Raw genomic sequence first — 15,781 nt, forward strand, 5'->3', positions numbered from 1 at the left:
TCGTTCTGGTGGCGGCAATGGTTGTTCGGTTGTTCATAGACCTTGATGTAATTTTTGTTATGTTTGGGGTGCTTTGTACTTCCAGTAAATCTTTATAGTAGATCTGATATATTTGAAAGTAAAGAGTGAGGTAAAACAGAGTTTAAACACATAGTTAAATTATGTTACCTGCAACACATGATGTCTGTATACCTTCTTTTAAAGTGGTGAGGTAAAACAAAGTCTAAAAACATAGTTAAACTATAAACAGTCCTGACAAAGTCTGGAACATCGTACCCAATGAGTCTTAGGGTGTTGAAAGTCGCCAACTTAAAGGTAACGAGATAACCTATCCTGATCTGATGAACAATGGTGAAGGCAGCCCAACCCTTATCAAGGGCGAGCATGCCGTTGATTATTCGGACCGTCACCGTCTAGGCGCATCTGTTGTTCATCTTCATCTTGAATTCCTTTGGGACGACCATGAAGTGCTTGACGAACTCAAGTGACATCGGCAGATACTCTAGCTTGAGTGCATGGATGGCCTAATAAAAGTAGGTTGGCGTCCTCATAGAAATGGTTGTAGTTCTTTGGCCGCTTGAGGGCGTTGCCAAGCTCCACCACCGCCTTGGCCTTCTTGTCGGCTACAACCACTTTTTTGCCATTATGATGACCGCAATTACCATAGCTGTTGATCAAAGAGCAACATTCATTTATCCCACCCATTTACTCCAAAACCTCTATTTATCTACCACCGCACTCCACTATCTCTTCCAACCATCTCTTTCTCACTGTCTTCCATCGTCTCCAATTTCACAGCTCTATCTTTGTCTCACCACCGGTCCACCATCATGAACTCCATCCCCAACCCCTTCCCCAACGGCATTGGTTGGAGGGCATTCCTTCTTGGGTGCTCCCTTGGTGACCACATCAAGTTTTTGGCTATATTGTAGCCCAACAAACACACAATTAGGCCCTACACGTGATGAGCAGAAGGCCCAAATGGCCCAACTTCTACTGTACTATTACTACATCGAGTATAACAATACGCGCGCAACATCTCTAATCCGTAATCGAGCATGGCACTGCTGCTGATATATCCTATTATATACCCATGCTATATATATCTTCATATTTTGTACATCATCTTATCAATTGAACAACTTTGTTGGTTTCCTTGTATTTTTGTCTATGGTTCAAGGGGTCTTTAGTTGCTTCTCTCTCCGTGTATGTGCCGTATTTGGTCCATTTTCATTTCCCCTAGTATCCATTTCCATATTCGTTTTTCGGGTTTCTATATTCATTTCCGCTTCCATAAATAATGTTGACAGTCGTCAGCCTGCACTCGGGAATGAATGCCTGATGGTGATAGTGATACCTTTGGGAAATGTCGTTCAAGTATGCACAACCCATCATCTAATCTAGGAAATGGTGAGGCGCGAGAGGTACTACAGACGCTGTCATGTACCTACTCCGTATCAAAATATAAGACGTTTTTCAGTCTAAATTAAACGGCAAAAAACGTCGGTACAGAGATAGTAGTAGCTAGATCAGAACTAGACACACCCAGATGGTATTTTCCGACGGTGATGATGGATTAATATTTAATAATACATACATACATACCGAAACCTGAATGATCCGACTGTTCTTTACAGAATAATCACGCCTCGATTCGTTCACGCGTCTCCGTGTTGGCCATGGGAGCTGGAAGGGTGGCCGAACATGGGGTCGAACTGGAACGGCAGGTGCGCGTCCAGGTCGTGCTGGTGCAGGTACATCGAGTAGTCGAAGCCGGCGGGGTCCGAGGCGGTCGCCGCCGACACGACCTCGGCGAGCTCCGGCGACTCGTGCGCCCCGCGCGTGCAGTGCGCCAAGTAGCCCGGTCCGGCCGACGTCGTTGCGGCCGGCGACGAGAAAGACGCCGGGGCGAAGCAGCCCCCTCCCTGCAGCAGCTGCTGGCCGCCGCTCCCCGCCGGCGAGTAGCCCGCTGCTCCTGCGGCGGCGTAGGCGAACGAGAAGGCTGTGGTGCCGTCGCCATGGAAGGGCAGCGGCGGCAGCCCGTCGGTCTCCACCTTGAGTCCGTTCCTGAAATTCTCGAGCAGCTGCATCTCCGGGTCCTGCAACGCCGGTGGTGACCGTTGGACGTCGTGCGCGGCGGAAGGAGGAGGAGGAGGGGAAGGCGCGGCGGCGCGGCGCTGCGCCTGGAGGCAGGTGTGCGCGCCCTGGTACGTGACGTCGAACACGGCGAGGTCGGCGTCGGAGCGCTGCACCTGCCTCGTGGCGGCGCACCCCTGCGCGTTGCGGTACGTGCACCTGTAGTAGCCCCTGCATGCGCGGCATATCCCCACCACCGTCGTCAGTCAGTGTTACAAACTGAAGCTGGTCAATTTTGTACTACCTCGGTATCAAAATATAAGATGTTTTTGTAGTTTAAATTTATGTGCAAAAACGTCTTATATTTTGCTACGGATGAAGTATTTTTTTTTCTCATACTCTTTTGCCTATCTAACATTTCTTTATAGAACAAATATAAGATGTTTTAGGTCATTAAAGCTGTCTTATAGTTGTTTACAGAGGAAGCATAATTTTATGCGAGATTTATTCTTTCTGATACTATGTTCATAAGTATTTTGACAAAGTCGCAATATTGAAATTTTAGGGCAGCTAAATATTTAGTGTAAAAAACACTCTTATATCATGGGACAGAGGGAGTACATGATTTTCATAAAATAAATGTCACAAACCTTGGGAATTTGGCGCCGAGGATGTCCTTCTGGCCGTACTTCCTCCAGCTGAATCCGTCGTCCGGCGTGTACTCCAAATTCGCGTCATCGGGTATACGGAACTTTTCGGTCCATCTTGGCAAGCCCTTCCTGTGTCATACCCAGGACCAGGCAACTTCTTTTAGACTAATTCAAATGCTAACGAATGCCCAATTGCTGGCTAGCTATATGTATGGTCATGGTAGATGCATTTCTCTTTGACCAAAACACCAAAACCCCACTTTGTGCCATTACTCTACGTCGCTTTCTAGTTTCCCCGTTCGAGCGGTTGGGTACCTTTCAGACAAAAAATCCTCATATTTGAGAACCGAATAGTTATTTAATTATCCACATATTTGAGAAATTTAAAAGAGGAATGAAAACTTCCATATATAGGAACAAGTGATGAACATTTGGACTGTGTATTTACTTAGTTTCTTCTATGTTGGATTTATGTATGTTTCCTGGCGATGACATCTTGACGGGCCGGGAACCAAAAATGCCACTAACTTCCATTATATTAGATGTCCCCGTCTTTAATTCTTGCTGTACTCTTATTATTTGTCAATTTGGCCATGCCATAATGATGCGGGACAAAGGTTAACCAACTCTTGTATGCAGGTTTTATTCTCTTGTAGTACAACTTGTTAATGTCATTGTCTATGCTACAACTATATGTCGTAGCATATGGCGTTGATGAACCATAGCGCGAAGAGATTGGAAGAGCTCAACGGCAGCAAGTTGATATCCATGTGTGGATGGCGAGCATACATGCAACTAGTTGCCCAGTGTCTTATTGAATCATGCTCCAGTCAATTCATACAAACGTCTGAGCTGATGGAGAAGGATGGTCAATATATTTCAATATGTCTAACATCGATCGTGTTACTTCTTTAGCTAGTGTGGCTTGCCGCATGCAATTTTTGACCATGTTACTTCGTTTGGTTGATGGTGCCATAGCGAAACAGTGTAATAATCTTATCGGATGTGAGAGTAATAAAGCTACTCCATTCGATCCATTTTTTGTAGTAAATCAGCGAGAATTAATATGGATCCGAGGGAGTATCATATTTGAGACCAAAACATGCAAATATTTTGAGAATGGATTTGAAGCATTGGCATGTGAAAAGAAAAAGAATTCAGAGACACGAATATGTGAGCGTTTTCACTACCCTACTGGCTACTATATATAGCTGGCTAGCTCGACATTTCTGTAGGTACGTAGAAAAAGTTTGCCGTCCTAAATTTGAAATCATAATCGTACGTACGCACCTTCTCTTGCAGACGCCTTGACCTTGGCGCTCCTGCGCCTGCGCCGCGTCCCTGCCGGCGCCGGCGCCCTCGTCGGCTGACCGCGGCGAGTCCCCGCCGGCCGCCTCGATGGCCTTAGCGACGGCGATGGCCTTCCTGAACGTGCACAGCAGCTGCTCCGCCACGCCCCGGCAGCACTGGGCCGCCGGTCCCCGCCCGAGCAGCTGCCCCTCGTCGTCGGCCGGCGGCAGCTCGCGGAGGAGCCGCCTCGCCTGCTCCTCGCCGTCGGCCAGGATGCTCAGGAGCAGATGCATGCTATTGCCGTCCCCTCCTCCACTTCCTCCAGCGTCCTGCTGCATATGGCTAGCTAGCTTGCCGGCAACGGCAATGGCAGGCTGGCGGGAAGTACGAGGAGTGCAAGACGCAAGGAAGGAGCAGGGCGAGTTCAAAGAAACCGAGGAGAAAAGTAGAGGAGAGGAGACGAGATCTGACGGTAGATCGACGATGATGTGGTGGCCCGTGATGAGCTCTGAATTGCTGATGCACTTCCGGTCCTAAAGTTTGACCCAGGGAAAGGGAAACCGAGTTTTGGGGGGGTTGACCGGTCTCTGGTCCTCATACTTATCATCGTACTGCTTAGAAGGCTGGGTCGAAATTGCTAGGTCCACCCGGGACAACCAATAGGGAAAATAATTTCTCGGCCGTAAAGCTTATTGGCATAGCATCATCTTAGATAGTGGAGTGTAAAATTCCAGGATTGTCTCTTGTACTTAGTGTGGACATTCTGCTGATTAGTTGGTAAGGCGGATATATTCGCTACTTTAAACCCAAATTTGTCGTTGTGTTTTTTTTTGTTTTGTTTTTTTGAACTACGAATTTGCTTAGAAATAGCTGGGAAACCGCCGTCGTAAGGGGTGCAGGAAACCCATGAAAATGACATTATTCCCCCTGAGCCGGCCAGGGGAGACTTCCTTCAAAGTAGCATGCCGATAGTTAAAAAACAAAACGGAGTGTGATGCCTAGTTCGGGGAAATAGCAGGATGCCAAGGCCATGGTACACTGCACAAAAATTCAAATTTATAAGACTTAAACAATTCCAAAGAAAATGGTCAATGCTCACAAGATATGTATCCCTAAAAAGCTGAAATCCAAAATTGAAACTCTTGAAAAATATCAGGTGATATCATGGATTAGGTGATCCCGCTGCACAAAACTCAAATTTAAAGGAGGGGTGACTTATTCGCGTGAAACGTACCCAGCCGTCAGGGCACTCATACCTAGCCGCCGCTAGGGTTTCTTCTGCCTCCGGCCGGTGCTGATGCTAGTCTGCCTCATCTCCTATGGCCTTAGGGTCATGGAGATGTGGTGGATCCCGGCCCTTGCCGTGGGATGACTTTGTTTTTTGATGCTTTTCTGAGTTTTTTTAGGGTTTGTGTCCTGCTCAGACAGACAAGCCGTCGACAACTCTCTTAAGATGGAATAAGGTACTTGAGGGAGTTCCGGACTAGGGGGTGTCCGGACAGCCGAACTATCATGATTGGCCGGACTCCAAGACTATGAAGATACAAGATTGAAGACTTCGTCCCGTAACCGGATGGGACTTTCCTTGGCGTGGAAGGCAAGCTTGGCGATACGGATATGTAGATCTCTTACCATTGTAACCGACTTTGTGTAACCCTAGCCCTCTCCGGTGTCTATATAAACCGGATGGCTTTAGTCCATAGGACGAACAACAATCATACCATAGGCTAGCTTCTAGGGTTTAGCCTCCTTGATCTCGTGGTATATCCACTCTTGTAACACACATCATCAATATTAATCAAGCAGGACGTAGGGTTTTACCTCCATCAAGAGGGCCCGAACCTGGGTAAAATATCGTGTCCCTTGTCTCCTGTTACCATCCGCCTAGACACACAGTTCGAAACCCCCTACCCGAGATCCGCCGGTTTTGACACCGACATTGGTGCTTTCATTGAGAGTTCCTCTGTGCTGTCGCCATCAGGAAGGATGCCTTTTCCCGTCTTTAAAGACGGCGCCGTCGTCAAGGGAGCTTTGGCCGCCGGCCAGACTATCCGGCTAGGCGGTTTTCTTATGACCGCCTGTTCGGCCACCGCTCCGACAATGACCTCTCAGGTCATTAAAAGCGATCTTCACGTCAGCTCGGAATTCGCCGAGCAGCTAGATCCGATTGAGCTCTCCTCCGTAAACGAGCTCTTGGATCGCATCGCCGCCCTGGGAGTCGCTACCGACTACGATCAGATTGGGCTTAAAACCGATCTGAGAGAAATTAACTCTCCCCAGGTTACCCACCACGTTGTTGCGGTAGAGGAACAATGCGGCGACTCTTCTTCTACGTTAAAAACCAACTATGTCCGGATTCCCGATCCCTCCATGCCTGATTCCCGCGGAGGGACAGACGCCAATCAAATACTGAACCTAAAGTCAGGCATCGGACCAGATTTGTTGGAAAGCATCCAACGAACCGAGCTTCCAAATTCGAAAGCTTCTTGGCCTTTGAGCCTCAGATCGGGCGGGGTTCCGAACTTAATTCCACCCGCCCACCCAAACATAAGCGATCTATCTAAAATACAGCAAGAGCCCGATGAAACAGTACATCATTACTGGGCCAGATTCCTCCTGGTTATGAACAGGATAAATGACTGCCGTGAAGAAAGCGTGATTTCAATTTTCTGCAACAATTGCACGGATAAGGGAATCATAAACGCCATCAGTCGTCGCGAAGTTACACGCTTCGCCGACCTAGCGACCATTGTACAAAAATACTGCGCAATGGAGAGTGCCTGGAAAACCGAAACTAGGTTTTGGGACAATCCGGCCCTGAATACAACCCCAGTCCGAAATAAAAGGGTGCGTCATACTCAAGCACCTGGGTTAAAAACCAAGAAGCAAAAAACCCCTAAAGGGTACGGAACCGTACTGGAGGGATGGCTCAACGGACCTTGCAAAATCCACAGTACGGAGGGCGCCACTCTAACACATAGCCTTCGAGCATGTTGGATACTACGGCAGGTGGCCAAAAGTGGCGAAGGCTTTTTAGCCTCGAGCAATCAGCCCTGCAGTACCAGTACGGTATTATCAGTCTTCGAGACTTTCGCATCAAATAACGTGCGGAAACGAACAATCCGCAGCCTCACCGAAGTCTACCAAGTAGCAACAACAAATCCATGGAGCGACACGGCTATCACCTTCAATGCCAGCGACGAACCTAAATTCCGAACAGCTAGAGCACCAGCCGCATTGGTCCTCAGTCCGATAGTGGACGGCTTTCGTCTTACCAAGGTACTCATGGATGGTGGCAGCGGATTAAACCTCATCTACGAAGAAACCCTTCAAAAAATGGAAATTGACTGGAGCCGCATTGAGCGAAGCAGCACAACCTTCAGGGGAATAATCCCTAGTCGAGAAGTACGCTGCACAGGAAAAATCACACTAGACGTAGTGTTTGGCTCGCCGGACAATTACAGGTCCGAAGAGGTCACGTTCCAAGTGGCCCCATTCGGCAGCGGATATCACGCCTTGTTAGGGCGAGAGGCATTCACAATCTTCCAAGCTATACCCCATTACGGGTACATGAAGCTCAAAATGCCCGGACCCAATGGAATAATCACTCTCGCCAGTGATCCAGATACAACACTCCGCACTGAAAATAAGACAGCCGCACTAGCCCTAGAGGCATTATCTGAAGCCCTAGCGGCGGAGGAACTAACTGCGCTGCGCTCCACGGTGGATAGGGACGATGTGATACTCGATAAGAGGCCCAAGTCCACCTCTTTTAAACCAGCAGACGAAATAGTCAAATTTCAGGTCCATCCAACGGACCCCACAAAGACGGCCTCCATTGGGGCACAATTAAATCCTGATGTAGAAGCCGCACTACGAGAATTCCTTCGGAAAAATTGGGACATTTTTGCCTGGCACCCTTCAGACATGCTAGGAATCCCACGCAGGCTGGCAGAGCACAACCTAAATATCCTAAAAGGATTCAAGCCAGTCAAACAAGCTCTTCGGCGATTTTCCGGACCCAAAAGACAGGCAATGGGAGAGGAGCTAGCCAAACTCTTAGAAGCCGGATTCATCAGAGATATAAAACATCCGGACTGGCTAGCCAACCTAGTAATGGTACCAAAAAAGGAAAAATCCTGGCGCCTCTGCGTCGATTTCAAAGACCTTAACAAGGCCTGTCCAAAGGACCCTTTCCCTCTCCCTCGCGTCGACCAAATCATCGATGCTACCGCAGGGCACGATTCATTGTGCTTCCTCGATGCATACTCCAGATACCATCGAATCAAGATGGCGGAAAAAGACCAGGCCACAACGGCATTCATCACTCCATATGGGCCATTCTGCTTCAACACAATGCCCTTCGGACTCAAAAACGCCGGCGCAACATATCAGCGCATGATTCAGACATGTCTGACTATCCAGATAGGCAAAACTGTAGAGGCATACGTAGATGATGTGGTCGTCAAGACCAAACACGTCGAAACTCTAGTAGACGACTTGAGGGTGACATTCGACAACCTCCGAGCATATGACATTAAGCTCAACCCGAAAAATGTGTCTTCGGAGTACCAGCCGGAAAGCTTTTGGGCTTCATTGTATCCGGTAGAGGAATTGAAGCAAACCCAGCCAAGATCCGAGCTCTGTCACAATTGGATATCCCAAAAGACCTCAAGCAAATACAAAAACTAACTGGATGCGTAGCGGCTCTAAGCCGCTTCATCTCCCATTTGGGAGAAAAGGCTCTACCCCTCTATCGCCTCCTCCGGCGCACCGAACACTTCGAATGGACGGATGCTGCCACGGCCGGATTCGAAGAAATCAAGGCCATACTGGCAACAAATCCGGTCCTGGCCGTGCCCAACCTGGGCGAACCTATGTTATTATATATCGCAGCAACACATCAAGTTCTTAGCGCAGTACTTGTCGTCGAACGAGAAACAGAAGGGCACAGATTCCCTCTTCAAAAACAAGTGTACTACGTATCCACTGTCTTAACTCCATGCAAGTCCCGGTACTCACATTATCAAAAGATAGCGTATGCGGTGTTCATGGCATCCCGGAAGCTGCGACACTACTTTCAAGAGTGTTCCATAACGGTGGCCTCCGAAGTACCTCTCAACGATATTATAAACAACCGCGACGCAACGGGCAGGATTGCAAAATGGGCCATTGAGCTCTTACCATTTGACATAACATACAAACCACGGTGAGCTATAAAGTCGCAAGTTCTGGCTGACTTCGTCGCCGAATGGACCGAAGCCGAACTCCCTAAAGAGTACGGCGCGTACTCCAATTGGATCATGCATTTCGACGGATCCAAAATGTTGGCTGGCTTGGGGGCTGGCGTCGTCTTGACATCCCCAAATGGAGACACAGTCCAATACGTACTTCAAATAATGTACATGGAATCCAACAACGCAGCCGAATACGAGGCCCTTCTACATGGCCTCCGGATGGCAATCTCCATGGGCATTCAACGCCTAGAGGTGCGCGGGGATTCAAACCTTGCAATATCCCAAGTAAATGGAGACTTTGATGCCAAAGATCCGAAAATGGCGGCCTACCGCAACGCCGTCCTAAAAATGTCAGCTCGGTTCGAAGGACTCGAATTCCACCATGTAGCCCGGGATAATAACCAGGCAGCAGACGTGTTGGCATGCATCGGCGCAAAACGCGACGCCGTCCCTCCGAACATCTTCCTGGAACGGCTCTTTAAGCCATCCGTATTATGGGAAGAGGAGTGCGGAAATAACAATCTGGAACCAGCTGCATCACCTAACTCAGACAATTCTGACACAATCGGCGGCTCAGCCAATGAAATAACACCTTCAACCCACGAAATAATGGCAGTAATTGCCCCGTGGACGGAACCATTCCTAGCCTACTCAATCAGGCAGGAACTTCCTGAAGACCAAAATGAGGCCCACTGCATAGTTCGGCGATCTAAAGCCTACAAGGTCCATGAGGGAGAACTTTATAAGAAAAGCACAATCGGAGTCCTTCAAAGGTGTATCTCCAAAGAGGAAGGGCGAATTCTCCTGGCTGAAATTCACGCCGGACTCGGCGGGCACCACGCTGCAGCCCGGGCCCTTGTAGGCAAGGCCTTCCGTACAGGATTTTATTGGCCGACAGCCCGGGCAAATGCTCAGGACTTAGTCCAACGATGCGTCGGTTGCCAGCTCTTTGCTAATCAGAGCCACATGCCACCCACCGCCCTCAAAACTATACCCATTACCTGGCCGTTCGCGGTCTGGGGGCTTGACATGGTTGGAACCCTTAAAGGGGGAACCCACAAGCACAAATACTTATTGATCATGGTGGACAAATTCACCAAATGGATAGAGGTCAAGCCGGTTAAAACGGCAGAATCCGGACCTGTGATAGACTTCATATCCGGGGTAGTACACCGTTTTGGTGTCCCCCACAACATCATCACTGATAACGGCACGAATTTCACGGCCGACGAGGTTAAACTCTGGTGCAAAAACATGGGCATCAAGCTCGACTACGCTTTAGTCTATCACCCCCAAACTAACAGTCAAGTCGAGCGAGCAAATGGTCTAATCATGAGCGGCATCAAACCCAGACTAGTGCGGTCCCTCAAGGAATCTAACACGCACTGGGTAGAGGAGCTCGACTCCGTACTCTGGGGGCTGCGGACCATGCCAAACCGCACTACCGGATTCACACCATTTTTTATGGTGTACGGCGCAGAGGCAGTTCTGCCCTGCGATATAATTCATGACTCACCTCGCATGCGCATGTACGAAGAAAGAGAAGCCGAGTTGGATCGGCAGGACAGTTTGGACGCCTTAGAGGAGGAGCGGGACGTGGCAAAAGCTCGTTCCGCATTCTATCAGCAACAGGCTCGAAGATATCAAAGCAGAGAAGTACGGGCCAAAACTTACAATGTTGGCGAACTTGTTCTACGCCTGCCGGACAAGAAAAAGGAAAAACTTAAGCCCAAGTGGGAAGGTCCCTTCATCATCGACCAAGTCCTGACCGGCGGAGCATACCGTCTACGAAACGCATCTGACAACCGACTCGAGCCGAACCCATGGAACGCAGCCCGTCTCCGAAGATTCTACGCCTAACGCCGGACTCAGAGTTCGTCTCACTCCTCTGTCCACCTTTTTAAATTTTCACTATCTCTTGTCCCCCTCCTTCTTCCCACCTTTTTTTCCATACCTTTGATAGGCTGATTTGCGCATTGTTCGCACACACTTGATGTGCTCCTAGCACTCATTATACCTGGGGGCTTCTTTAACAGAAGCTTATTTATACGGGCTTCATGCCCAACACATGTGTCATACTTCCGCATGTACCTTTTATTCACCATTATATGCATCAATATGACTTAAGTTTTGGCCAAGCTGGGTTGCCTGGCTCCTGTGCTTACCCCTACATTCCCGATTGTTCGTCTAGGAGGTAAAGGGAGCACCTCTGCGATTGTTACTGCCGGGTCAGCCGGATGTGTACCTCAGACTGGGTGAAGCCGAAAGCTAGCGTTCTTAAGAGAATATTCGGCCGGTGACTTGAAAGATGATTTATTACTTACTTATTTATCTGCCCCCAGATGCTTTTTCTGCTCTTTTCGCAGTTTGGGCATGCACTTTAGGGCATGCCTCCCAGGGAAAGGAACCCCTAACGGAACTATCCTCCCTGGAAGATGTTTCTTACTAACCATGTAATATAACATAACTACTTGGGCACTTGTCTGATAAAGCACTAATGACCCCCACGCCTGGTCTCCATGCATGCCCCGGTTTTTTCATAACTGAGAAGGTATTCGGACACACTCCGGACTCTAGGGTCCCGAGGTTGAAGCGAAAAGGCCGGCAAAGACAAATGATCTACAATCCGGCTAGAAGGCATTTTACATGTCATTTTAAATTACATCGTCAAACTGACTGATTGTACTCCTCTTCGATCCCATCTGACAGGCTGTCTAATTTACAGTCCTGTTGGGAATATTTCGCGGCCAACTCTACTTGGCCGTACATCAAGCTCACATGGATCTCCTTCCCATCAGGCCCCACAGGTCCGACCTCGGCCATGTGGTTTGGGTCAGCCTTCGGGTACCGCGTCTTCACCATGGCCCAGGCCTCCCTGGCGCCTTGACGGCAGGCCGATATCTTCCACAGACGGAGACGTCGCCGTACTCCCTGAAGCTTCTCAGCAAGCCCTCCAAGGCCCTCAGGTAGGGAGACGGAAGGCCATAAGGCCTGAACGACGCCACTCATCGCCTGCCGAACATGTTCGAACAGTTGCACCAGCTCGGAAGTTGGTCACCCGTTAAACCGGGCATTTACTCCGCAGGGCGACCTGTGAGCACACCTAAAGACACATTTCTGTCAATCGACTTCCTCGCCGAATTCTTCTTTTCAAAGGAATTTGCTCAAGCACTTACTATAAATGCCGCGACGAAGCCGCTGATTCTCCTTCACGGAGCCAGACAGCTGGGCCCGAACATCTTTCAGCTCTTCTCCTAGCTGGGTGTGGGCATCTTGGAGCTTGTTCCTCTCCTGCTGCACCTTCATAAGCACCCTCTCACCGGCCTTTAGCTGACGCAGTAGCTGTTGCTTGTCCGGATCTAGTCCGGCGCCCTCTGCAATATTATTGTCAGATTTACGCACACGCCGCACTTTGTTAACTACTTATCTTTTCGAAGTACGTATTACCAGCGGGGGTCTCTGTGGCTCCCCCTGAGGCGGCCAGTGCGGCCTCAAGTTGGGCCTTGCACTCTTGAAGCTCCTGGGACAGGTGGGTATTCTTCTCCGTAAGATCCTGCATAATAAATGATCCTTAAATCAGTTATTTTAACTATTTTAAGTCTCGAGGGCTACTGGCATATATAACTATTAAGATTACTTACCCGTATGTCCTTCACATACTGCTCCGTGGCTCTGGTTAAACCATCTTGAGCGGCACGGAGGTGCGCGTCTCCCGCATCAAAGTCATTCAACGCCTCCGGGAAGAAACACGCGTCACGAAGAACTGTCCGGCGACGCCTGTGATTCATGGCGCTCTCCACCTCAGACGGGGTGGCGGACAGCCTGTCGGCATCCTCTGTCGGAGGAGCATCCGGCTCATGCCTTGTATTCGCCTCCCCTTCCGGACCACGCGTTGGAGCATGGCTGGCGGAGGCTTGATTGGCAACCTCTCCGGACACTGTCCGGCGAGCGCTCTTTCGCCTGGAAAGGTTATGAGCATTAATATACCTCCTAGGGATCCTTCCCTTAAAAACAGCAGTGCGCCGTACCGTTGCGGCGACGTTTCGGTTCGCGTCGCACTCCTCTTCCGCCTGCTGGGCCGAACTGACCCTTGCTGGTCAGCCGCCGCGGGTTCGGCTTCCCGCCTTAAAGGCACCTCCTACGATGCACCATCAGTATAGGATGGTCAGAATTGAGCACGGATCAAATGATGGTGTCAAGACCTCGGTCGTAGTCACCTGGGAGGCCGGAAACAAACCGGGGTAGTCAGCTGTAATGGCGACTAGAGCATTGTCCATGCTAAGTTGGTGGAACACCCCGTCAATCAGCTCCACCTTTATGTCCGGATCCTCTTCGGAGGCCGGATCAAGGGATCGTTCCGGATCCTCAGGCTGAGGAGTTAGGCTTTGTATGCCCTCCACGTCCCGGCGCAGCTCCTGCGTCGAAATCACAAAGTAAGATACTTGACTTTGGAAGTATGGATCGGGTAGATAAACGTCCGCTTACCCAGCTCCGATGGTTATTCATGGAGAATCCATTCAATGGACTCGTGCGGAGGAAGTCATCCTCCTCCCCCTTGTACAAGACGGACAGGATCTTTACCAGATCGGCTGCCGAGCCTGGCCCTCTACGGCCATGACGGGTGGCGTCATCTTCCCCGTTGAAATCCCACATAGGGTGGCCCCTATATTGGAGCGGCTGCACCCCTCGCATAATGCACATGGCCATGATTCCAATCATGGTCAATCCAGAGTGGGCCAGTAACCTAATCCGGCCCATCAGATAATGGACGCTCCCATCATCCTCCCGTTGAGGGCTCCGCGGGCGCCAACTCAGGCGTTTCTTCAAGGGAGCATTGCTGAACTCCGGGAGGCCGATCCGAACTGGATCCGGCAGAGGGGCGTCCTCCATGTAGAACCATTCCGAAGGCCAGTCTTCGGACGCCTTCTTCGGGGTGTCGGATAGTCACTCTATGCATTTTAAAACCGAACCGAAAAACCATACCGAAAATAAACCGAACCAAACCGATTTTTTTGTTTTTATGGTTTCTGGTTTCGGTATGGTATGAACTTTTCATACCGATTTGAACTTTGGTTTTTATGGTATATACCGAAAAACCGAATGGTTAACCGAATAAACCGAAGTAAAAGATAAATTTATATTTCTTGAGATGAACAACCGTACAAGTTGTCATTTTTCTTGTACATGAGTCAAATTCACTACTAAGCACCAACATTTTTCTTGTAACATTGTCATTTTTCTCTTTTTAAAATGCTAAGCACGTCCATAACCATCAACAGATGAATCAATGCATGCATATATACTTATATATATAGTCATATACTATTTGTGTAAAATAGAATGTGTTTTGAGTCATAAATTTGCAAATTATTATTACGTCATTTTCAAATTCGCGTCAACTTTGGTTTTTATGGTATATACCGAAACCATACCGAAATAATTTGGTATATACCGAAACGGAACCGTATTTTAATTTCATACCGTATTTACCGAAGTATTAATACCGTACATACCGAAAAACCGTATAAACCGAACCATGTAAACCGAATAAACCGAACGCACAGGGCTACCGGATAGATATCCGGTCCCGACGATACGCCATATTTCGGCTCCGCCCACTTGATATATCGACCCCTCGTGAGAACGGGGTACGAGGCAAAAGAATCTCTTCCACAGCGCAAAATGGGGCTCGATGCCCAAGAACAACTCGCAAAGAGCTACAAAGCCCGCGATGTGCAAAATGGAGGCAGGTGTAAGGTGGTGAAGCTGGAGTCCGTAGAACTCCAGGAGCCCCCGGAGAAACGGATGTATGGGAAATCCGAGTCCCCTTATTAGATAAGGGACGAAGCATACCCGCTCTCCTTTGGAAGGGTTGGGGACGCTCTCCGCCTACTTTCCACCCCTGAAGGTGGCCAGTCCGGCTCGAACCGGAACCATGAAGGCTGGGGGAAGATATCCCTCGGTTTGGAGCGCCACTAGCTCGCTGTGTGGAACTGAGCATCTCCCCCAATCTCCTGGCTTAGGGCTGGGAGCGCGAGAGGAGGAGCCGCGTCGACTATCCATGATAGAATAGATTTTTGTCAGAGGCGCTTCGATGAGTACTTGCGGAGGAGGATGGTGTGAGTTGGATCTAGATACTCGCCTCTCTTATAGGCGGCTCGTTCGCACGGCTAGGGGGTAAAATGTAAAAATACCCTAGCTTTTCGCATTCATACGACACGTGGAAGAAGGCCATTATTGGGCGTAGAAGCCAAGGAGCGCAACATTTATACGGAAGTCGGACACTATTCGACAGGAACATGAAGTTTGAAGGAGAACCCGCCTTGCAACGCCGAAGACAATATACGCGCCGGACTCGTCGTCGCTGAAGCCTGGTTCGGGGGCTACTGAGGGAGTTCCGGACTAGGGGGTGTCCGGACAGCCGAACTATCATGATCGGCCGGACTCCAAGACTATGAAGATACAAGATTGAAGACTTCGTCCGTGTCCGGATGGGACTTTCCTTGGCGTGGAAGGCAAGCTTGGCGA

At 49.4% G+C, this 15,781-nt stretch overlaps 1 protein-coding gene across 1 annotated transcript; it reads right to left on the minus strand.

Moving 5' to 3' along the window:
* Nucleotides 1-1,634: 1,634 nt before the first annotated feature.
* On the minus strand, nt 1,635-4,469 carry LOC119337167 (WRKY transcription factor WRKY51-like). Its single transcript, XM_037609289.1, has 3 exons — nt 4,017-4,469; nt 2,727-2,855; nt 1,635-2,307 (listed from the first exon to the last, which is right to left on the minus strand). Exons 1-3 carry the CDS (start codon nt 4,352-4,354, stop codon nt 1,659-1,661), a joined length of 1,116 nt encoding a protein of 371 aa, XP_037465186.1. The 5' UTR covers nt 4,355-4,469; the 3' UTR covers nt 1,635-1,658.
* Nucleotides 4,470-15,781: the final 11,312 nt, after the last annotated feature.

The sequence above is a fragment of the Triticum dicoccoides genome, chromosome 7B (genome assembly GCF_002162155.2).
Source record: "Triticum dicoccoides isolate Atlit2015 ecotype Zavitan chromosome 7B, WEW_v2.0, whole genome shotgun sequence".
Classification (NCBI taxonomy): Eukaryota; Viridiplantae; Streptophyta; class Magnoliopsida; order Poales; family Poaceae; genus Triticum; species Triticum dicoccoides.